The 18,162-nt window shown below is 36.0% G+C and overlaps 1 protein-coding gene across 10 annotated transcripts in view; it reads right to left on the bottom strand.

The window, feature by feature from the left end:
* The window catches only part of PAM (peptidylglycine alpha-amidating monooxygenase), a 369,904-nt gene that overhangs the window by 82,140 nt on the left and 269,602 nt on the right, over nt 1–18,162 (bottom strand). For all 10 annotated transcript variants that reach the window (XM_069088092.1, XM_069088091.1, XM_069088094.1 and 7 more), the window contains 2 exons: nt 13,246–13,430; nt 10,901–10,972 (listed from right to left, as the gene is read on the bottom strand). In XM_069088092.1, coding sequence (XP_068944193.1) covers nt 10,901–10,972; nt 13,246–13,430 — 257 coding nt within the window. The remainder of the gene's footprint in view (nt 1–10,900; nt 10,973–13,245; nt 13,431–18,162) is intronic.

Here is an 18,162-nt window from a genome sequence, read left to right as displayed (position 1 = left end):
GTTCTTCCCCAGTGATTTGCTTGCTGGCGCCATTGAGAGCAGTGTCACGGAGGAGAGCTGAGGCAGGACAACATAAAAACCCGGTATGTAAGCGGGAGTGAGGGGGCATGATGGAGGATAAAAAGGGCATGATGGAGGAAAAAAGAAGAACTTAGGGGGCATGATGGAGTGAAAAGAAGGACTGATGGTCATAATTTTATTATTCTGTCTGTTTTGACCCCCAGACATGAGTACAAAAAGGAAGAGCTATACTGTTAAGTATAAGAAAGCAATTGTAGAGGAGTCACATGGCAAGAATCTTGCAGTTTTCTGTAAAGAAAAACTTTTGGATCTTCGAATGGTCAGAAAATGGAGAGCAGATTATAATAACCTCAATCAACAGGTGGATGAGGGAAAAGGGAAAAAGCGCAGGTCTGGATCAGGTCGGCAGCCCTTATATCTTGACTTGGAGATCCTCATTGGTGAATGGATTGCTGACAGGAGAGCAAAGGCCTTGGTTGTGCGCAGGGCTGATATTCAAGCATTTGCCCTTTCAATGGCACCAGAGTTTGAAATGGTCTCAGAAGGATTCAAAGCATCACAACACTGGTTGGACGGTTTCCTTCAACGGTATGAACTGTCCCTAAGAAGATCAACAACACTGTTTAAGCTGGAAGATGCTGAAGTTATTAAACGTGCACTTGCATCCAAGTCCTTTATTGATAGGATCGACATTTCCAAGTACCAAACCTGCAATATGATTGCTATGGATGAAACTGCAGTGTTTATGGGACAAGGATCTCAAACAACAATTCATCACAGGGGTGCAACGTCAATCTACATTCCCACCACTGGCTACCGGTATGAAAGTGCATGGGTCACCTGTGTTTTGGCAATTCGTTTGGATGGAAAGAAAGCCACACCTCTAATCATCAGTAAGGGCAAGAAAGATAAGATTGAACGTGTATCTGGCATTTACATTCTTGAAACCGAAAAAGCCTGGTGTACACAAGCCGTTATAAGAAAGTGGGTTGATTTAATGCTGCCACTTGTTATGCGAGGTAACCAAAGAGGTCTGATAGTCTGGGATTCAGCCAGCACTCACCGCGCTAAAGAAATGAAGAACTTCCTTGCAGAGAGAAGAACAGATCAAGTAATGATTCCTGCAGGAATGACTGCCTATCTCCAGACCCTTGATATTGCAATAAAGAAGCCATTCAAGGACCATTTGCGCATGGAAGTCAATGACTACATTGAAAATAGAATGGAAAGAAATCAGCGTGGAAACTTTGTGAAGCCCTGTCTGCAAGAAGTCGTGACTTGGGTGAAGAAGTCATGGGATAAAATTACTGACAGCTGTGTCGCCAAGGCACTACGAGCAGGTTACCTGGACAAGACATATTCATTTAAAGAGAGCTATATTGCTGGACATGACAGATTGGGTCCACCTCTTCTGAAGGAAATGGAGGCACAAGACATCCAGGATGGAATTCAGGGTATGGACACTTAAGACGATGTTGTTGAAGAAGATGACATGATCATTATTGAATAAAGGTATATTTTTTTGTTCACATTTACCTTTTTATTAAAATTGCTGTCAATGTTCATTAAAATAAGTCCTCCCCTGAAAATAAGCCCTCTGGTGTTTTTCTGTCCAAAAAAATTAATAAGACAGTGTCTTATTATTGGGGAAACACGGTATATATATGTATACACACATATACATATATACAATCATTTTGGGAAAACAAAGTTTGCTGAATAAGCTGCGGCATAACTTTTTTTTTTTTTTAAAGCAATCGGAGTTAAGTAACTTGCTCAAGGTTACACAGCAAGTTTATTTCTGGGTGTGGTGCTAAGTATCTGAGTCCGGATTTGATCCAGGTCATTCCGACACTGGAGCCGGTGCTCTTACTTGCTGAGCCACCTGGCCGCCCCTAAGCAATTGGGGTTAAGTAACTTGCTCAAGGTTACACGGCCAGGTGTTTCTGGGTGGTTGCTAAGTGTTGAAGCCCAGATTCGATCTCCAGGTCTTCCCGAAGCTGGAGCCGGTGCTCTTACTCGCTGTGCTACCTGGCCGCCCCTTGCTGCATAACTTTCAATGCTAAAATGTCTACATTTAAAAGATTGTCCTCATCTTTTCATATTTTTTAGAGTTCAAAAAGGACAGTTTCTTTGATAGTGAAGACAACGCTATGGTAAGCATAGAATATATTTTTTTAAAAATGAAATGTTTTTTGAAAAATACATTAACTATTAATAACCAACTAAGCTTTTTTAATAACTATAATTAATTTCAATGCATAAAGTACCAAAACCAATTCTTTAGTTATGTCTTCTAAGTCCTCATCAGGATTCTTTTTCCAATCTCATTCACTTTTTCTCTCAGATGGTCATAGTGCATGCACATTCTTCTCTTCTGATGTTGCCTTTGTTTTTTCCATTATATTGTTTCATGAGATAGGACTATCTAGTGGATAACAAGCTACTGTTGTAGTCAGGAATATCTGAGTTCAAGTCTGGTCTTTGACACATGTTCATTATGTAACCAGAGGCAAGAATCTTAATCTTTCAATTTTCTAGACAACTTTCTAAGATCATAAATTACAAATGCCTTGCTAACCTGTATCAGTGTAGAGGGTTTTCAAACTGGGAGCTTCCTAAACTGATGAAATCACAAACGCAGACTTTCCCTCCTTCCCCTAACTGCCAAAATAGTTATTTTTTATTTGCTAAATAATAATAATAATTTAAAATATTTTCACAATTAACATAGTTTATTCCATTTTCTTCCATCTTTCATATTATATACACTCTAAATATAAGATCTTTCTTACATTCTTACTCTAAAACTTCAACAAAGTCATTGTGTCCATTAATTTTTTTAGCTGAGGATTAAGGTAGATACTTCTTACTGACCTGAGGGGGGAAAAATCGCCTGTAATTATTCCTCAACATGGTATGGAGGTGACTCTGGGTTCTCTAAGTCAATGAAATTAAAATGCCATCTCTGGCAGGTTCTATCCTAACAAGCTTTGAGAATGGTCCCAGTAATAGACCAAATCTTTTTGCTGAGGATGAGACAAGCAGAAGCAGCACAGATTCATCACCATTAGGCATAGGCCTTCTGGTGACAAACTCTTTGTTAATGGCAACCCTTAAAACAAACAAACAAACAAAAATATACATGTGTATATATATATATATATGTATATATGGATGTGTATATGTGATTTATGAATGTGTATATATGTATGCATATATACATATATACAGAGAGAGAGAGAGTGTTTTCTCTGGTTCCCTTCTACTTTATAGTAAGCATAGCATAATGATGGTACAAGATACTAAGAATCACATCACTTTTAGATGGTCTACAAACTGTAACTTAACTATTAGTACTCTAAATGTAAGGTCTTTGTCCAATCACTAATAAGTGAGTGTACTTATGGGAGGAGAAGCTGCATCATATCAATCTTTATATTCTTGCTATGAATAAAGCCAGAAGGAAGTAGGCAGTTGCAGTTAAATATAAGACTGGTTACATATGCCTTAGAGAGGCAAAGACAAAAGTTGGCAAAGATTGTTTTACTTTATGACCGAGGGCAACAAGAAATTTTCATAGGACATTTCATTATCTTATATTTCAGGGATCACAAACAGTTATTTGAAGAAAAAAAAAACAAGTCATGAAAACAATAAAGTTTATTTACAATCAAAACACACTCTGATACCCAGTGCCTTTAATGCAAAGGTAAAAATAAGTAAGGATGGTGAGAGATATATCAAAAAGCCATGAGGCAGAAAGAAGAAATGAAAGAGTCAAGGACATAAAGACTACATAGAAGCCTCATGCTTTTATATGTTGAATACTTTCTTTGAGGTAAAAAATGGAAGCTGGACACAGTGAGCACTAAATAACATTACAAAATGAAGTTAATTTTATTTTAACATCTAGAAAAAGACTTTCTTGATATGGTATTCACCTCTGAATCAGATGTTTGTGAACAGTCAGATCAGTGACTTGTTTGAGAAAGACTCAAAATTAGTAGAAAGAAGAAATGTGAGAAAAATATAAAGCATACAAAGAATTCATGGCACTTAGAATAATTTTATACAGAAACTTAATTATCAGTTACTATGATGAGGAAACCAAAAAGCCTAAAAAGCTGACCTTAGCACACACATGACTTACTTGCCAAGCAGAGAAGAATGGTGGCCAAAATGGTCACTAGTTTAGAATATAAATTCTTTAGTAAAATGTTATAAAGAAGTATGGTGTATGATTATAAGATTTATCTCATACAGCAGAAATGGGGGAATCATCAGTAAAACTGGATTACATAAAGCTTGAGAAGAAGAGATCCAAGAGTCATCCCAAAGGTTTGTTTTTTTTTTTGCCTTTTGGAGGGCAATTGGGGTTAAGTAACTTGCCCAAGGTGACATGGCTAGTTTTTTTGTGTTAAGTGTCTGAGGCCAGATCCAGGCTCAGGTCCTCCTGACTCTGGGCCTGCGCTTTACTCACTGCGCCACCTAGCTGCCCCCTAAAGTTAATTTTTAGTTTTCTATGTTAACATGAAACTAGCAGGGATCCCTTTCTTTCTTTTTTTTTTTTTGAGGGGCAATTGGGGTTAAGTGACTTGCCCAAAGTCACACAGCTACTTAAGTGTCTGAGGCCGCATTTGAACTCAGGTCCTCCTGACTCCAGGGCCAGTGTTCTAACCAAAGGCTTTTAAGGAAGAAATGGAAGGAGGACAAGAACAGAAGAAAAATGAAAAATATCTACAAAATGTTATGACAAAATATATTTGCCCTAAAGGATAATTGAGTCACCACACTTTGACTCTAACATTAAGAGTCCTGGACTGCCAAAGAGGAAGTAGAAAAGCTACTGGAAAGATGAAATATAGTAAAAGCAGTCAGAGGAAACCTATGCTGGAGGTAACAAAGTTGTGAGAGTATCAAGGGAGGAACTGGTTCACAAGACAATAAAGGGATGTACCAAAGATAGAAATAAATCTTGGAACTTTTTAGTAACAAAAAGACAACCTGGGAAATATCAACAACTATTGACCTTTATGTTTACTTTCTCATCTATATCAAAACTCTGAGTATCATCTAAACGCGGATAAAGGGAATCCTCACTGAAGGTATTAATAAGGAGAAGGCCAACTTTTGCAAGGGATATTCTAAAATCAATGAGACCATCTTTCAATTTAGTGAAAGATATGCAGAACACAAGGTCTCACTGTGCTGATCTAAGGTGAATATGAAAAGGCTTTTGATTCAGTAGGATGACATACCACTTTAAAAGGTCTTATCCAATAAGAAGTCTCTCATTCATATGTCAAAATTATTTAAGTTTCCTTAAAAGATATAACAACAGAAACAACTTTCTTAAATGATTATCAGATCATTAATTCAATTAAGGCACAAAGTATGGAGATATAATTTCATTAAAAAGTATTCAATACCATAATGAAAGAAATTCCGTATAGATCTAGTGAAGAAGGATTTATTGTAGAGGTGGAAGTCCTCCATCTATTGTTTTAGTTTCATAAAATCCTAGAAAATAACAGTTTATTATAAAAGATTTGAAACTATTCAGAGTTTGACCAAGAGGATGAAGAATGTCTATTTCCCAAATTATAATAAACAGTAAGATGGGAAACCTAAGAGCTCTCTATATAAATCTTGGCCAGATAATACAAATGAACAATAAGTCCACTTCAGAATTAAATAGGTGAAAAAGAGCAGTCTGGACTGCTTTCAAGACATTTCAAAGCTCTTTTAAATGACTCCAAGTTTTTCTTAGAAAGAAAGATCCATCGCAGTACCTATATTCTTCAAGTGTTTTTTTTTTTTTTTACGGCTGTGAGGCATGGAACACAATAGTCTCTAAAGAAATGAAAATTAATATACATACAGGGGTTAGTGTGAGCAGGTTGTAATATGTACTTGTAATATGTTACATGTTAACATTACATCTAATAATGAGGCAATTAGAAGAATTGAAATAAAATTTGCTTTCAGGGAAATGTATGATAGAAAAAGTAGGGCTAATCACATGATGAGAGTAAAGGATGAAAAATTGACAGCCTCAGAGCTCCACTATTAGAATTTTGGTGTTGTGTGAAGACAAGGAAAACTTCCAGAAAAATGGGCAAACCCTCTATGGCAAACTCTTGGGCAAGAGCTGTACAGGAAAGTTAGGCAAGGATGGAATGAAATCTCTGTCATTAGGGGAAGTATCTAGGTCTACAGAATCACAGTCCATTTGGGAAGGTTTGAGTGTCCTGGGCCAAGCTTGACCCAGGGGTTTAGATTCAGGACTAGAATGAAATGCAACTCTTGTGGACCATCTGACAGCTGACAAAAAGGAGGCTTACTCAACAATAGCATAGAAGGTATATGCAGTGATATTGTATTGATTCAATTGAGCACTGCTTCTCTGCCTACCCATTTGTGATGGTGTCAGGTCTGAGGAGTCAGTATCTCCTCCTAAACTGCCATTTGTACCTAAGCTACCAGGAAGCTACAACAACGGCATAAGCCTTAGTTTCCTGGATGAGTTAAGTATGAAGAATGGTTTCATTATCTTTAAAGGAGAAAACTAGCCTCAACTGCATGTGGAGAGTTGTTGATTATAGGACAAATACTCTGAATTAATTTTAGATTTTAATCAAAGGGTTTTTTTTTGTTGCATCTGTTGATTTAAACATATGCATTGTTTTTGTTTCTATGTATCATGATACTGATAATTTTTCTAGTGTAGAATCTTTTGCAGGACTTATAATAACCTTTCTTGATCATGATGAATAATTGTCTTAGATATACTGATATATATTAAAGTGATAAATCAGGACCTCTTACTGTAGTAACTGGAAAGATATATACCTCTGAGTCCAAGCTATTTAAAAATGAGACTTGGTCAGTTTCTATTACTAATTTCAATTCCATCATTTGGTGGCGTGTTTCTTCAAATAATTAATTATATGGTAACCCAGCATCTTCACTACAGAGGCGGAGAGGAAATCTCCATGCAAGACTTACTTGTTGGGGTGGCTGGGTGATGCAGCGAATAGAGCACTGGCATTGGAGTCAGGAGGACCTGAGTTCAAATCCAGCCTCAGACACTTAACATTTACTAGCCGTGTAACCTTGGGCAAGTCACTTAACCCCATTTGCCTTGCCTTTCCTCCTCCAAAAAAGAAAAAGACTTACCTGTCTAAGGAAAATTCATCAAATAACCTTTAATTCTTCATAGCTGACTGGAGATGGTTGTGGGATGTTGTTAGGCTCCTAATCTGTTTATATTTGGATGATAGGATATTAGTTGTGGAGGTAGTATTACAGCTCCCTCAAGCGTGGCTTCTTAGATTCCCCTTTTTGTAGGAAAAATCCTATGCCTGGTGTTCATGAAGCAATGTTCCCTTCTTTTTAGGGATTCCAGGACAATGATGGGGGGGGGAACAAGATGTTATCTGTTACTTTCACACTTAACTGCTATAGTTTCTGTTCTTTAAATGCAGTAATTCCCTGAGAGTTATGAAATTGGATTTTTTTCATTTAACACATGGTTGGTTAACAAGGAGAGATGTGGAGGGTCCAATTTACGGCAAGCCTTATGGGGCAATTTGGACCAAAATAGACACTTACTAACACTTTATGGATACTACCAATTGATATGGGCTTGAATTTTCCCAGGGAGTTTTGTCTTTTAAATTGATTGACTAGTTCCAAAAGAATAATTTGATTGTTCTTTCAGAAAAAGGATCAAAAACCTGATGGAGGGGGGTGGCTAAGGTGCCACAGTGAATAAAGCACCTGCCCTACAGTCAGGAGGACCCGAGTTGAAATCTGGCCTCAGACAAGTAACCCTAGTCATATGACCTTGGTCAAGTCACTTAACCCCAATTGCCCTGCCCTCCCCCCCTAAAAAAAAGAAAAAAAAAAACCTGATGGAGGAATTTTAATTTTATTCCATTGGATTATGTACAGGAATGCTAATTCGTATTCTATAGGGGAAAGAAAATAATCTTCCAATACACAAAAACCCTAATGGGAGAAAAATGAGTCACTTATTAATACAATTCTAGATAAATATGTGTAGGTATGCATATATTCTATAGCAAGTGATGCAGATTCTCTAGAAGGAAGGGTGCATGTGCAGCTGTAAAATTCTAAGAAATAGATATTCAATGAGTATATCTCTGATAAAATATCTTAAAACACTTCTGGATAATTTCTAATTTCTCACGTGTCACAAACTGTTTACACCTGTCATAAACCTCTCCAGTTTTCTTTTGATCATTTTTAGCTTCAGTCATTTGGAGACTGTGTTGGTCCATGCCTCTCTGTCATATAATATCACAGGAAGAACACTGGAATTAATCAGTAAGCATTTATTAAATACCTACTATATGCTAGAATGTGTGGTAGGGGCTGGGGAGATGAAAAAAAAGCTAGACAATTTATTGTCTTCAACAAGAATGCTTTTTTTCTGGGTAGTGATAAAATATGTTCACAAATAAGTAAATTACATGACACTAATAATTAAGGGATTTTAAGCAGGGCATTAACAACTAATAGAATCCAGAAAGGTCCCTTAAAGAAATTGCTACTAAAGCTGAGCTTTGAAGTGAGATAGGAGGTCTGAGAGGTAGAGGTTAGAATAGAGGACAAACAAAGCATGGGATGAACCTGTATAAAGGTAGGATGAAGAAAGGTTTGAGCGGTATTTAATAAATGGTGAAGGGTTTAAAGAAGAGTTAGTTCCTCTGACTTTCTTAATGCTCATCCATTTGCAAACCTATATCTGACTTAAAACTAACACAAAACACTAAATAATTCAAATACCAGTTTATTGTGTTAGAAGAATTAGAAATCTTATGTAGCCTGGAAGGGTTTTTCTTTACTTGTTGCTCCCCTGGAATTTTCCAAAAATTCAGTGGTGGCTAAAAGTAGTTTTGAGATTTTCCACCAGAAATGAGTTTACCTCTAACTTCTCTGTAAGGGAGAAGGCAAAGGAAGTACAATAGTCCTAAGGTTGTGAAAGATGCCTCTGTCAAGTTGCTGCATGACAGGACAAGAGGTAATATTTGCTTTATTCACTTTCTTTCTTTTTTCTTTTTCATTTAGACATCCTGAACACAGATAGTAGTAGCCAGGATGACTAGGGACATCATAGATAGAAATAGACACCATGATCAGCATCAGTCAAAAGCAAATGAGTGCTGGTAGGTATTATGACTCTCTTTCCAGCTTTCCCTTTATAGTTCATGATTTTGAAATTAATATGAAAATTAATTAATTAGGAAATTAATAGTATTTATTAATATGACTTCACTATTCCTTTTCAGGAGCTGCAAGTATGTGTAGCTGAGATATTATTTTCAAAACCTATTGATCTGATTGGTAAAAGGAGTTGGTGGTGACCATCTCTGCCTGGAAGTGTTTGGCCTATGTATGTTTATTCTATATAAAATAACATATTAAGGATCTGGATCAGAATCACTTTTGGAAAGTCACTTCAGAGTCCCTGAAGGGTGGAGGCTCTAGATGGCTTCATATTTTAATATTTTGATTAATATTCCATTTAATTTCTTATACTAGATTGAGCCCAGAAGCCAGGGGAAAAGGCTGTGCAGGTGAGGGTGCCACGAAGAGGGTGAAGAAACTTGCCAATGTTCTTAGGTTATGAAATAATCTTAGGTATTTGTCGGCTCTGAATGTCACCCAGTGATAGGCTCAGATACTTCAACTGGAGCTACTTTAAACTCCATTGGCTGAGACTATTGTCTTTCTGCAACAGATAAGGGGGCAATACTGAGCCACAGTGTAAAACTTGTACATAGTACACAGTATAAAATGTCCATAGCAGTACATCTGAATTGTAATTAAACTATCGGGTCCAATTAAACTATTAGGTCAAAAGATACTGTATCTAGTTCCACTACTGTATCTACCCGCAGACCTGATGCCACAGTATTATCTCCATATTCCAAACACCTAACAGGAAGCAATATCTCCCAGAGAGAAATGGTTCCTCAAATCAAAAAACCCTTCATCAAAATAGATTAATGAGAGTCATCTTTCAGTGCCTCCACATATAAAGGACACATATAGAGAACACAGATTTGAAAAATTTCAACTCAAGCCAAATAGAGTTAAAATGGTATCTTCTCCTTCACTTATCATCTAGTAGCATAGTACTAAAACACAGCAAGGGATAGACTACTGGGTCTAGACTCAGGAAGACTCTTCTTCCTCAGCTCACATCTGGTTTCAGACAAGCTGTGGGACCTTGAGCAAGTCACTTAACCCTGTTTGCCTGTTTCCTAATCTGTAAAATGAACTAGAAAAGGGAAATGGCAAGTCACTCCAGTATCTTTGCCAAGAAAACCTTAAATAGGGTCACAAAAAGTTGGACATGACTGAAAAAAGACTGCACAACAACAACAAATGCAAGTTCAAAAACAGAAACATTCCTGTTTTCCCCTGACTTAGGGAGTAAAATACATAGCTTCAAATGCAAATTTTCTTTGTCATATACTTCACTCATATATCATGAAAACACACAGATAAAATACAAAGAAATGAAAAACTTTAGAAATCATGATATTTTAAAAACAATTTGTCTCCAAAGACCACATTTGCATTTTTTTGGCAGTTGCCATAAATCAATCTCTATTCTAATATGAAACGAATTTTTAGAAATAAAGAAAAGGACTAAGTTAAAATTGTGAAATTTTCCAACAAAGAAAAAGTATAATAATTAACCAATTCTTTATGATTTTTGCATTGTAAAAAAAAAAACCCACAGCAACATTCAGTAGAGAACAACAGCAAACAACTTTTGGAATGTGATTATCTTTTGGTGTGTTCATTGGAAAACAAAATGAAAACAAAACATACATACCCTGATCTAATACTTCTTCCTCTTCTCGTTTTGGCTGCTGTAGTAAAGGAGAATGGTCTTTATTCTCTGTTCCTGCAAAGTATTAAACAATGTAAGGATAATCTTGGATATAATATGTGTATACATATATATTATAAAACATTATCATATATATTTAACATTTATAGCACCCTAAAAGAACTTCTTATAGGTGTGTCATCAAATGAAAACCTTATCCAGTGCTATATGAAATTCAAAAACACCAGAAACAAGTATATGCCTGGTATATGTTCATTAATTCACGCTAAAGGCTAGGAGATTAAAATGAACTAAAAGATTTTATCATTCCTTCGATCATTCACTTGGCAACTAGAACAACTGGCCTCATCTATATCAATACTACAAAATTAATATATATATTTACTCAATCATTCAATTTTTTCAAATGCTTTATTAACTACTGATTTATATCATTCATTTCCACCAGATTTTGAGTTATAAATTTTCTCCCCGTTTTTCCCCTACCCACCACCCCAAAATAGCAGTCCCACAGGATATTCCCTCCTCCAATCTGCTCTCTCCCATATTTTCTCCCATACCTCTTTCGACTTTTCCAGTGGATCTCTATGCCCCAGTGCCTGTATATCTTATTTCCCAATTACATGTAAAATAGTATTAATAATAGTATATATATATATATGTATATATATATTTGATTTTAAAACTTTGAATTCCAGATTCATTCCCTTCCTCCCTTGACGCCCACCCTTACTGGGAAGATAAGCAGTTTGGTATAGGTTGTACATGTGTGTCTAATGCAAAACAATAACATAGTAGATATATTGTAAAAGACTGACTATATTTCCCTCCCTCCTATCCCACCTCCCACTTGTACTATTCTCTACTTTGATCTCGTCCCTTTTCAAAAGTGGGTGCTCCTAACTTCCCTCCCCCTCAGCCTGCCCTCCCTTCCATCATTCCCCCTCTCATCCCCTCCCCCCCCACTCTCCTGGAGGGTGAGATACCCTATTTAGTGTGTATTTCATTCCCTCCTCAAGCCAAATTCAATGGGAATAAGGTTGACCCATTCCCTTTTGCCTTCCTATTCTTCCTCTCCATTGTAACCATTTTCCCTTGCCTCTTCTATATGAGATGGGGAGTCTCCCCATCTCCTCTCATTATATTCCTCTTTGACCTCTTAATTTCACCTTTTAAGTATCATCCCTTCCTGTTAAATCTATCTTGTGCCCTCTATCTATGTATACCTGTAAACATATATACACACATTCACATATGTATTCCTATGCCCATATACCCACATATATAGACACACACACATATACATACATATATATATATTTCTATTCCCTTCAACTACTGAGAAAAGTTTCATAAGTTACAATTATTTTTTTCTATGTAGGAATGTTAATAGTTCCACTTTGATAAGTTCCTTATGATTTCTTTTCCCTGTTTACCTTCTCATGCTTCTCTTGCTTCTTGTATCTGAATGTCAAATTTTCTATTCAATTCTGGTTTTTTTCAGCAAGAATGCTTGAAAGTCCTCTATTCCACTGAATTACCATATTTTCCCCTGAAGCATGATACTCAGTTTTGCTGGGTAGGTGATTCTTGGTTTTAATCCCAGCTCCTTTGATCTCCGGAATATCATATTCCAAGCCCTTCGATCCCTCAGTGTAGAAGCTGCCAGATCCTGGGTTATCCTGATTGTGTTTTCACAATATTCAAATTGTTTCTTCCTGGCTGCTTGTAATATTCTCTCCTTGATCTGGGAATTCCGGAACCTGGCTATAATATTCCTAGGAGTTTTCTTTTTGGGATCTTTTTCAGGAGGTAATCGGTGGATTCTTTCCAAATTACAATTGACAAATTAGGGTATGTTTGATGGAAATAGTATCATTTTATCTGTCAAAACTTTAGAAAATAATTCTGATCTATGAGGGAAAGGCTAAAATAAACTTTGATGAAATAGGCAAAAGCTCAGAGAGGTCCAAATTCAGTATGATTAATATAATAACATGATGAATCTAAAATGATATCACAGGACAAAAACACATGGAAGTCTACATGGCATACTAGATAAGGTTAATATTTTGTAGTCAAAAGGACCTGGGTTCGATTTTTGCCTCTGGCATATACTAGTTGTGTAACCATGGGAAAGGCTCTTAATCCAGGCAATGTTTTAAGAATATAAGTTATAGGTGAGTTGTTGATCTACATGAATGGAGAGAGTTTATACATTAGAAATTCCCTTAAGTGATAAAATCACTGGTCAGTAAACTCCCCCAAAATAAATAATCACAATGGAGATAGGATAATATTACATTTAGCCTCAAAGTAAATTTTACCTTTGTGATGTCCATGCATCATTACCATATCAGATTTTACTGGTATGGGAATATTAGCCTCTGGTGGTATGGTTTGGAACATCGCTGGATCTACATTCTGTGTACAGGTCATAAAAGAGACTGCATGCTTTGCTTCCATGTAATACATAATGTATAAATTACACATTTCATCACTGGATGTGCCTCTGTTGGGGAAAGAAGAATGATAGAGAGGAGGAGGAAGAAAGTGGGGGGGGGTGGAGAACATGAATTAGTAGGTACACCAAATCAGCTGTTCACATAAATTTTATTCTTAATGCAAGAAACATGAATCAAGAAAAATCTGCCAGCACTAGATTAAAGGTAATAATGTAGCAATAATATTTTATAGCTTTACATCAAAAACACATCACCGCATTAATATCAAAAGTTTATATATAATGACTTCTTTCCACCTAATCGTGAAGAAGAATAGTTTGCAGCTACTCCATGGATAGCCCTGAGATACCACAGATATGACATACCAAGTTGTTAAGCCATTGACTTTCCTCTTTTCCATTTCTTTTATTCTTTTCAGTCCTTCTATTTGTTATAAAATCACAGAAGCATCAAGGTGATTTTTTTCATAGCAAATGTCTTAAGTTAGTCTATTCCAGAACTTTTCAACATAGATACCAAATCCAATTAATAATTCAATAAAATAAGTTTTTAAAATTTTATCCTGGGGCCTATAACCTTGTTCACTCTTCTAGCTCTCTACTTAAATCTTGGTCAGGTTCATTAGAACGTATATAGAATTACAACCTTAAATACACTAAAGGATTTTTCTTGGCACTTGACAAGGCAACACAATCAAATGCTTCTATAATAGAGAAAGTGAAAGTGGTTGTAGGAGCAATGAATTTGGCATCAAGGATCCTCAGTACAAATATCGAATCTTGGCTGTGAAACAAGTGCCTATACAACCTTGAGTAAGTCACTTAATTAGCTATTCTAATCATTTTTCCTAATCTGTGAAATGAGGTGATTCAACTAAAGGACTGCTATAATCTCTTGCAGCTCTCAAATCCTGTGATCCTATGGCAGCATGTATGACATGAAATATTATTAGCAAATCTATCTCATGAATTTATGCCCAAATGGGCTATTCTGTTCAGCCAATGTTCAAGAGATTAAAATAAATTTTTTCTTGGGATAGAGGGGACAGCAAGCACATTATAATTTGGGACTTTAAAAATGGGCAATTATTTCCTGGTCTGAAGGGCTTCTTCAAACCATATGGACTATAATATAAAATATTTCTATATAATACTATAAAAAAGTAAAGTGAATAGAGAACTGGCCCTGGAGTCAGGAGGACCTGAGTTCAAATTCGGCCTCAGATATTTGACACACTTGCTAGCTGTGTGACCTTGGGCAAGTAACTTGACCCCAATTGTCTTGCCTTCTTACCTCAAAAAAAAGTATATAATATTATCACATTAAGTGTTTGAGATAATTCAATATTTGAACTCTTCATGGAAGTTTTACATATTAAAGTCAAGAGAATATTTTAAAATTAATGTTCATAATTTTCTATCAAGCCTACACTTTAAAAAAAAGGTTTGAGAATTCACTGTTTATTACTTGGAAAAATATCAATGCTGACATTTCCTCTGGTGTCATGTAGCATATACACTATACCAACAATAATGACACCAGTCATGGAAGCGGAAAAAGACAAACAGATAGTTCCAGCAAACAATAATTCTGTCCCAAAAGGGGGTTTAGTTTCTTTAGGCTAATTTGGGGTTCCTTTGAGATTGACAGGAAATGAATTCTGCCACAGAAAGCTCTGTAAACACACAAAAAGAAAAGTAATTCCATTTCTTACTATTTGAATCTGATACCTGTCCGGTGTAATTACCTCTTCCATGAATATCGGCCACTTATGATGGGCATCCTCAATATAGTCAACTGTTCACTAGACATATCTTCATAGTGACAAATATCATTTTAGGAAATGCATCTTAACAGCCTTGTTTTTGTCCCCTCTCTAAAATACCCTATGGAAAACTGTGCTATAAAAGAATGGCTGGTGGGAATATAATGAGTCAGAAACAGAATGAGGGAGAGGTGAGGAAAAAAAAAGGATTAAACAGTTCCAGCTCAGTGAACTACTGAACTTCTTTACAAAAACAGAAAACAAAACATCCAAGCAACCCTTTCAAATTAACGAATGGGGAAAAAACCCTTTATGAATAATATTATGATATATAGATTCATTAAGTCTAAAGGCAGAGCTTGGGCACAATCTCTTGTGTAATGTTTATTTGGCAACTTCAAGTCCGAACTTTTGTAATGTAAAAAAGTATAGATGTGCACATGATATTCAGGTTAATTTCCTTAGTTGTAAACAAAATAATGACCATAACTGTAACTGAAATTACCTGAACTGTTGGATAGAGGTGAAAACACCAATTATGGAAAAGAAAAACTATGCTTTTTAAGTCCTGACTGTGACATATTATTGTTGTGTAATGGAAGGAACAGAGGACTGGGAATCAGGAGACCTACTTAGGTTCTGGTTTTGACTAGGTAATTATCAATAGATATTACTTTGGGCAAATTAATACATAATTCAAATTCATCCCTAAAAGGTAGGGCTAAGAAGCCTAGGACTAGTCTGGCTATTCCCCCTCCCCCCATATATACCACAATGCTGCAGTACTAAAGTAGCTACAAATATAAATAGTATATTTATATAAATATACAATTAAGAATTTTTTTCTATTGAGAAACTATAATAGGCAGAACCACATATTTATTTCTTTATTACAGAAAAATTCATTCAGAATTATGCTAACTTGGACAATGACTCCTTTTGAAGTGAGATAGCAAAAAATGAGGTGCTCTGCTGAATTATAATTTTGGCACTTGTATACTTAGAGATCTTTTCTTTAATACAGATTTGAATGAGGATTTTAAAATTCTACTTCTGTAAGCAGTATTAGAGGGTAAAAAATTAAATATAGTAATCATATTAAAAAGATTTTCAGTTATGTCAGCTCACAGCAATAATTTATTTCAGACAAATGCAATGATTAATCTGTGAGCATGAAACCCAAATGGAGAAATGTGTTAAATCACAAAATCAGGAAGAACATTAACACTTTATGGGACTTGGGATGAGGGACCATTGCAATAACCAATATAGTCCAATATCGTCCTGAGAAGGGAAGAAAATGCTAGGCAGTCATAGAGAGGAATACAGAAAGAAGGTAGCATGGTGAAATTATCTTCTACTGAACTAAAAATCACTACAAAAGCAGTGGCTTATTGCATTATAAAAGATGTGCCAAAGGAAGCAAAGGAGATACTGAGTGCCACACCTGAAAAGTCTCCATTATCAGTGAAGTAGGAAAAATGAGAATGGCAGGATTTTTCTCAAAAAAGAAATGTTTTACATGTCTCTAAAGTAATTTTTCATGATCAACTGCTTTCCTTTTTCAATCTTTCAAATTATTAGGGGCAGCATGGCATAGGGAACGGAGAAAGGGCAGCAAAGCCAAGAAAAGCAGGGTGCAAGTCCTGCCTCTGACACATACTGGAGATTTGACTTAGGGCAAGTCCCTTCACCTCTCAATCTTCTAGGCAACTCTCCAAGACTCCAAGTTGCAGAGATGGTGCTGACCTGCACTAAACGAGATCTTCCTTATGCTGGAGTTCTTTAAGCCAGTGAAATCCCAAGTCTATGTCAAATTATTAGAGGCTTTTAAATGTAATAATTTGTTGGAGATTTAACTTGAAGCAATATAAAAAATATAAAAAGTTAGTTCGAATATATACTTAGCAAGTATTGAATATATATTTAGGGAATGTTAACATTTAAGTGAATATTTGATATTTTTTCTGAAATTTTAACATCTCAGATGATTATGATGATGATGATTTTTAACTTCCATTAATGTGCAACAGGCTTCTGATGACACATCTCTGCAGCGATTAGCTCTGTGAACCGGGAACTGTAATCTAGCATTGTTTCTATTCCAGGAAGGACAGAGACTTTTGTCACCTCTGAGTTGAGCATGGCACAGGAGTAGGAGTGGAGACTTTGAACTACCTTTTCTTTTTTGGGGAAAGAGAGATGCTAAAGGCTTGACCTGAACTGAGTGAAGTGGAGGATAGCACAGAGAGGGAATGAAAGTAAGACTGAAGGACTAGAATTGGCATTTGAGACAGTGACTTCATCAACTACAGTCTCCACTTGCCAGGATTCCAATGAGATGTATGGCTGGAATGGCTTAAAGGTGGCTGAATTAAATCTCTCCAGAGGACTGGGAAGGATGATGGTATGCATTTTTGCCTCTCTTTGTCTGCCCTGGATAGCAGAGATTTCTGTTTTAAAAACAATTCCTAGTTTAATTAGTAATTTAAAGCTAATTCACAGTAGAGAACAATCCTAACTTCTTTGTTTTGGGTATGTCTTTATTTGTGATAAAAAGTCCTAACTATTGAATTTTGGTTATGTCTTTACTTGTGAGGTGGAGGACTGCAAAAAAAAAAAAAAAAAAAAAAAAAAAAACAGTGACCAACTCATGGTATACAGAGATTTAAAAAAAAAAAAGGACAAAGGTTAGAATCTGGGTCCAAAGTGCCAGGCTTTTTCCTAACTGGGCAATTGAACAAAACAAGATAATCTCAATAAGTTTTGATTTATTAATGATTTTTATAAGTTTCTCGATAGCAGAAAAAAATATTGAACTTTATTAATCTGAGCCATTAATCCTAAGTGACATGGAAGCCATATAGTAAGCAGACTAAAGTGGTGGATGTACACTTCTTGAGAAGGTAGACGTTTCACTTATAAACCATTAGCCTAAGCCAAGTTTACTCCTTTCTCAGGACCTTCCCCCCACTCTTTTCCCCCTCCCCCCCATCTCCAAGTCAGTCCCAAGA

Source organism: Petaurus breviceps, unplaced genomic scaffold, assembly GCF_028583685.1.
Source record: "Petaurus breviceps papuanus isolate PSGF00001 unplaced genomic scaffold, PetGlider_PUasm1.0 184, whole genome shotgun sequence".
Lineage (NCBI taxonomy): Eukaryota > Metazoa > Chordata > Mammalia > Diprotodontia > Petauridae > Petaurus > Petaurus breviceps.
Note: the sequence above shows the minus strand (reverse complement) of the source record. Positions and strands in the feature narration are given on the sequence as shown.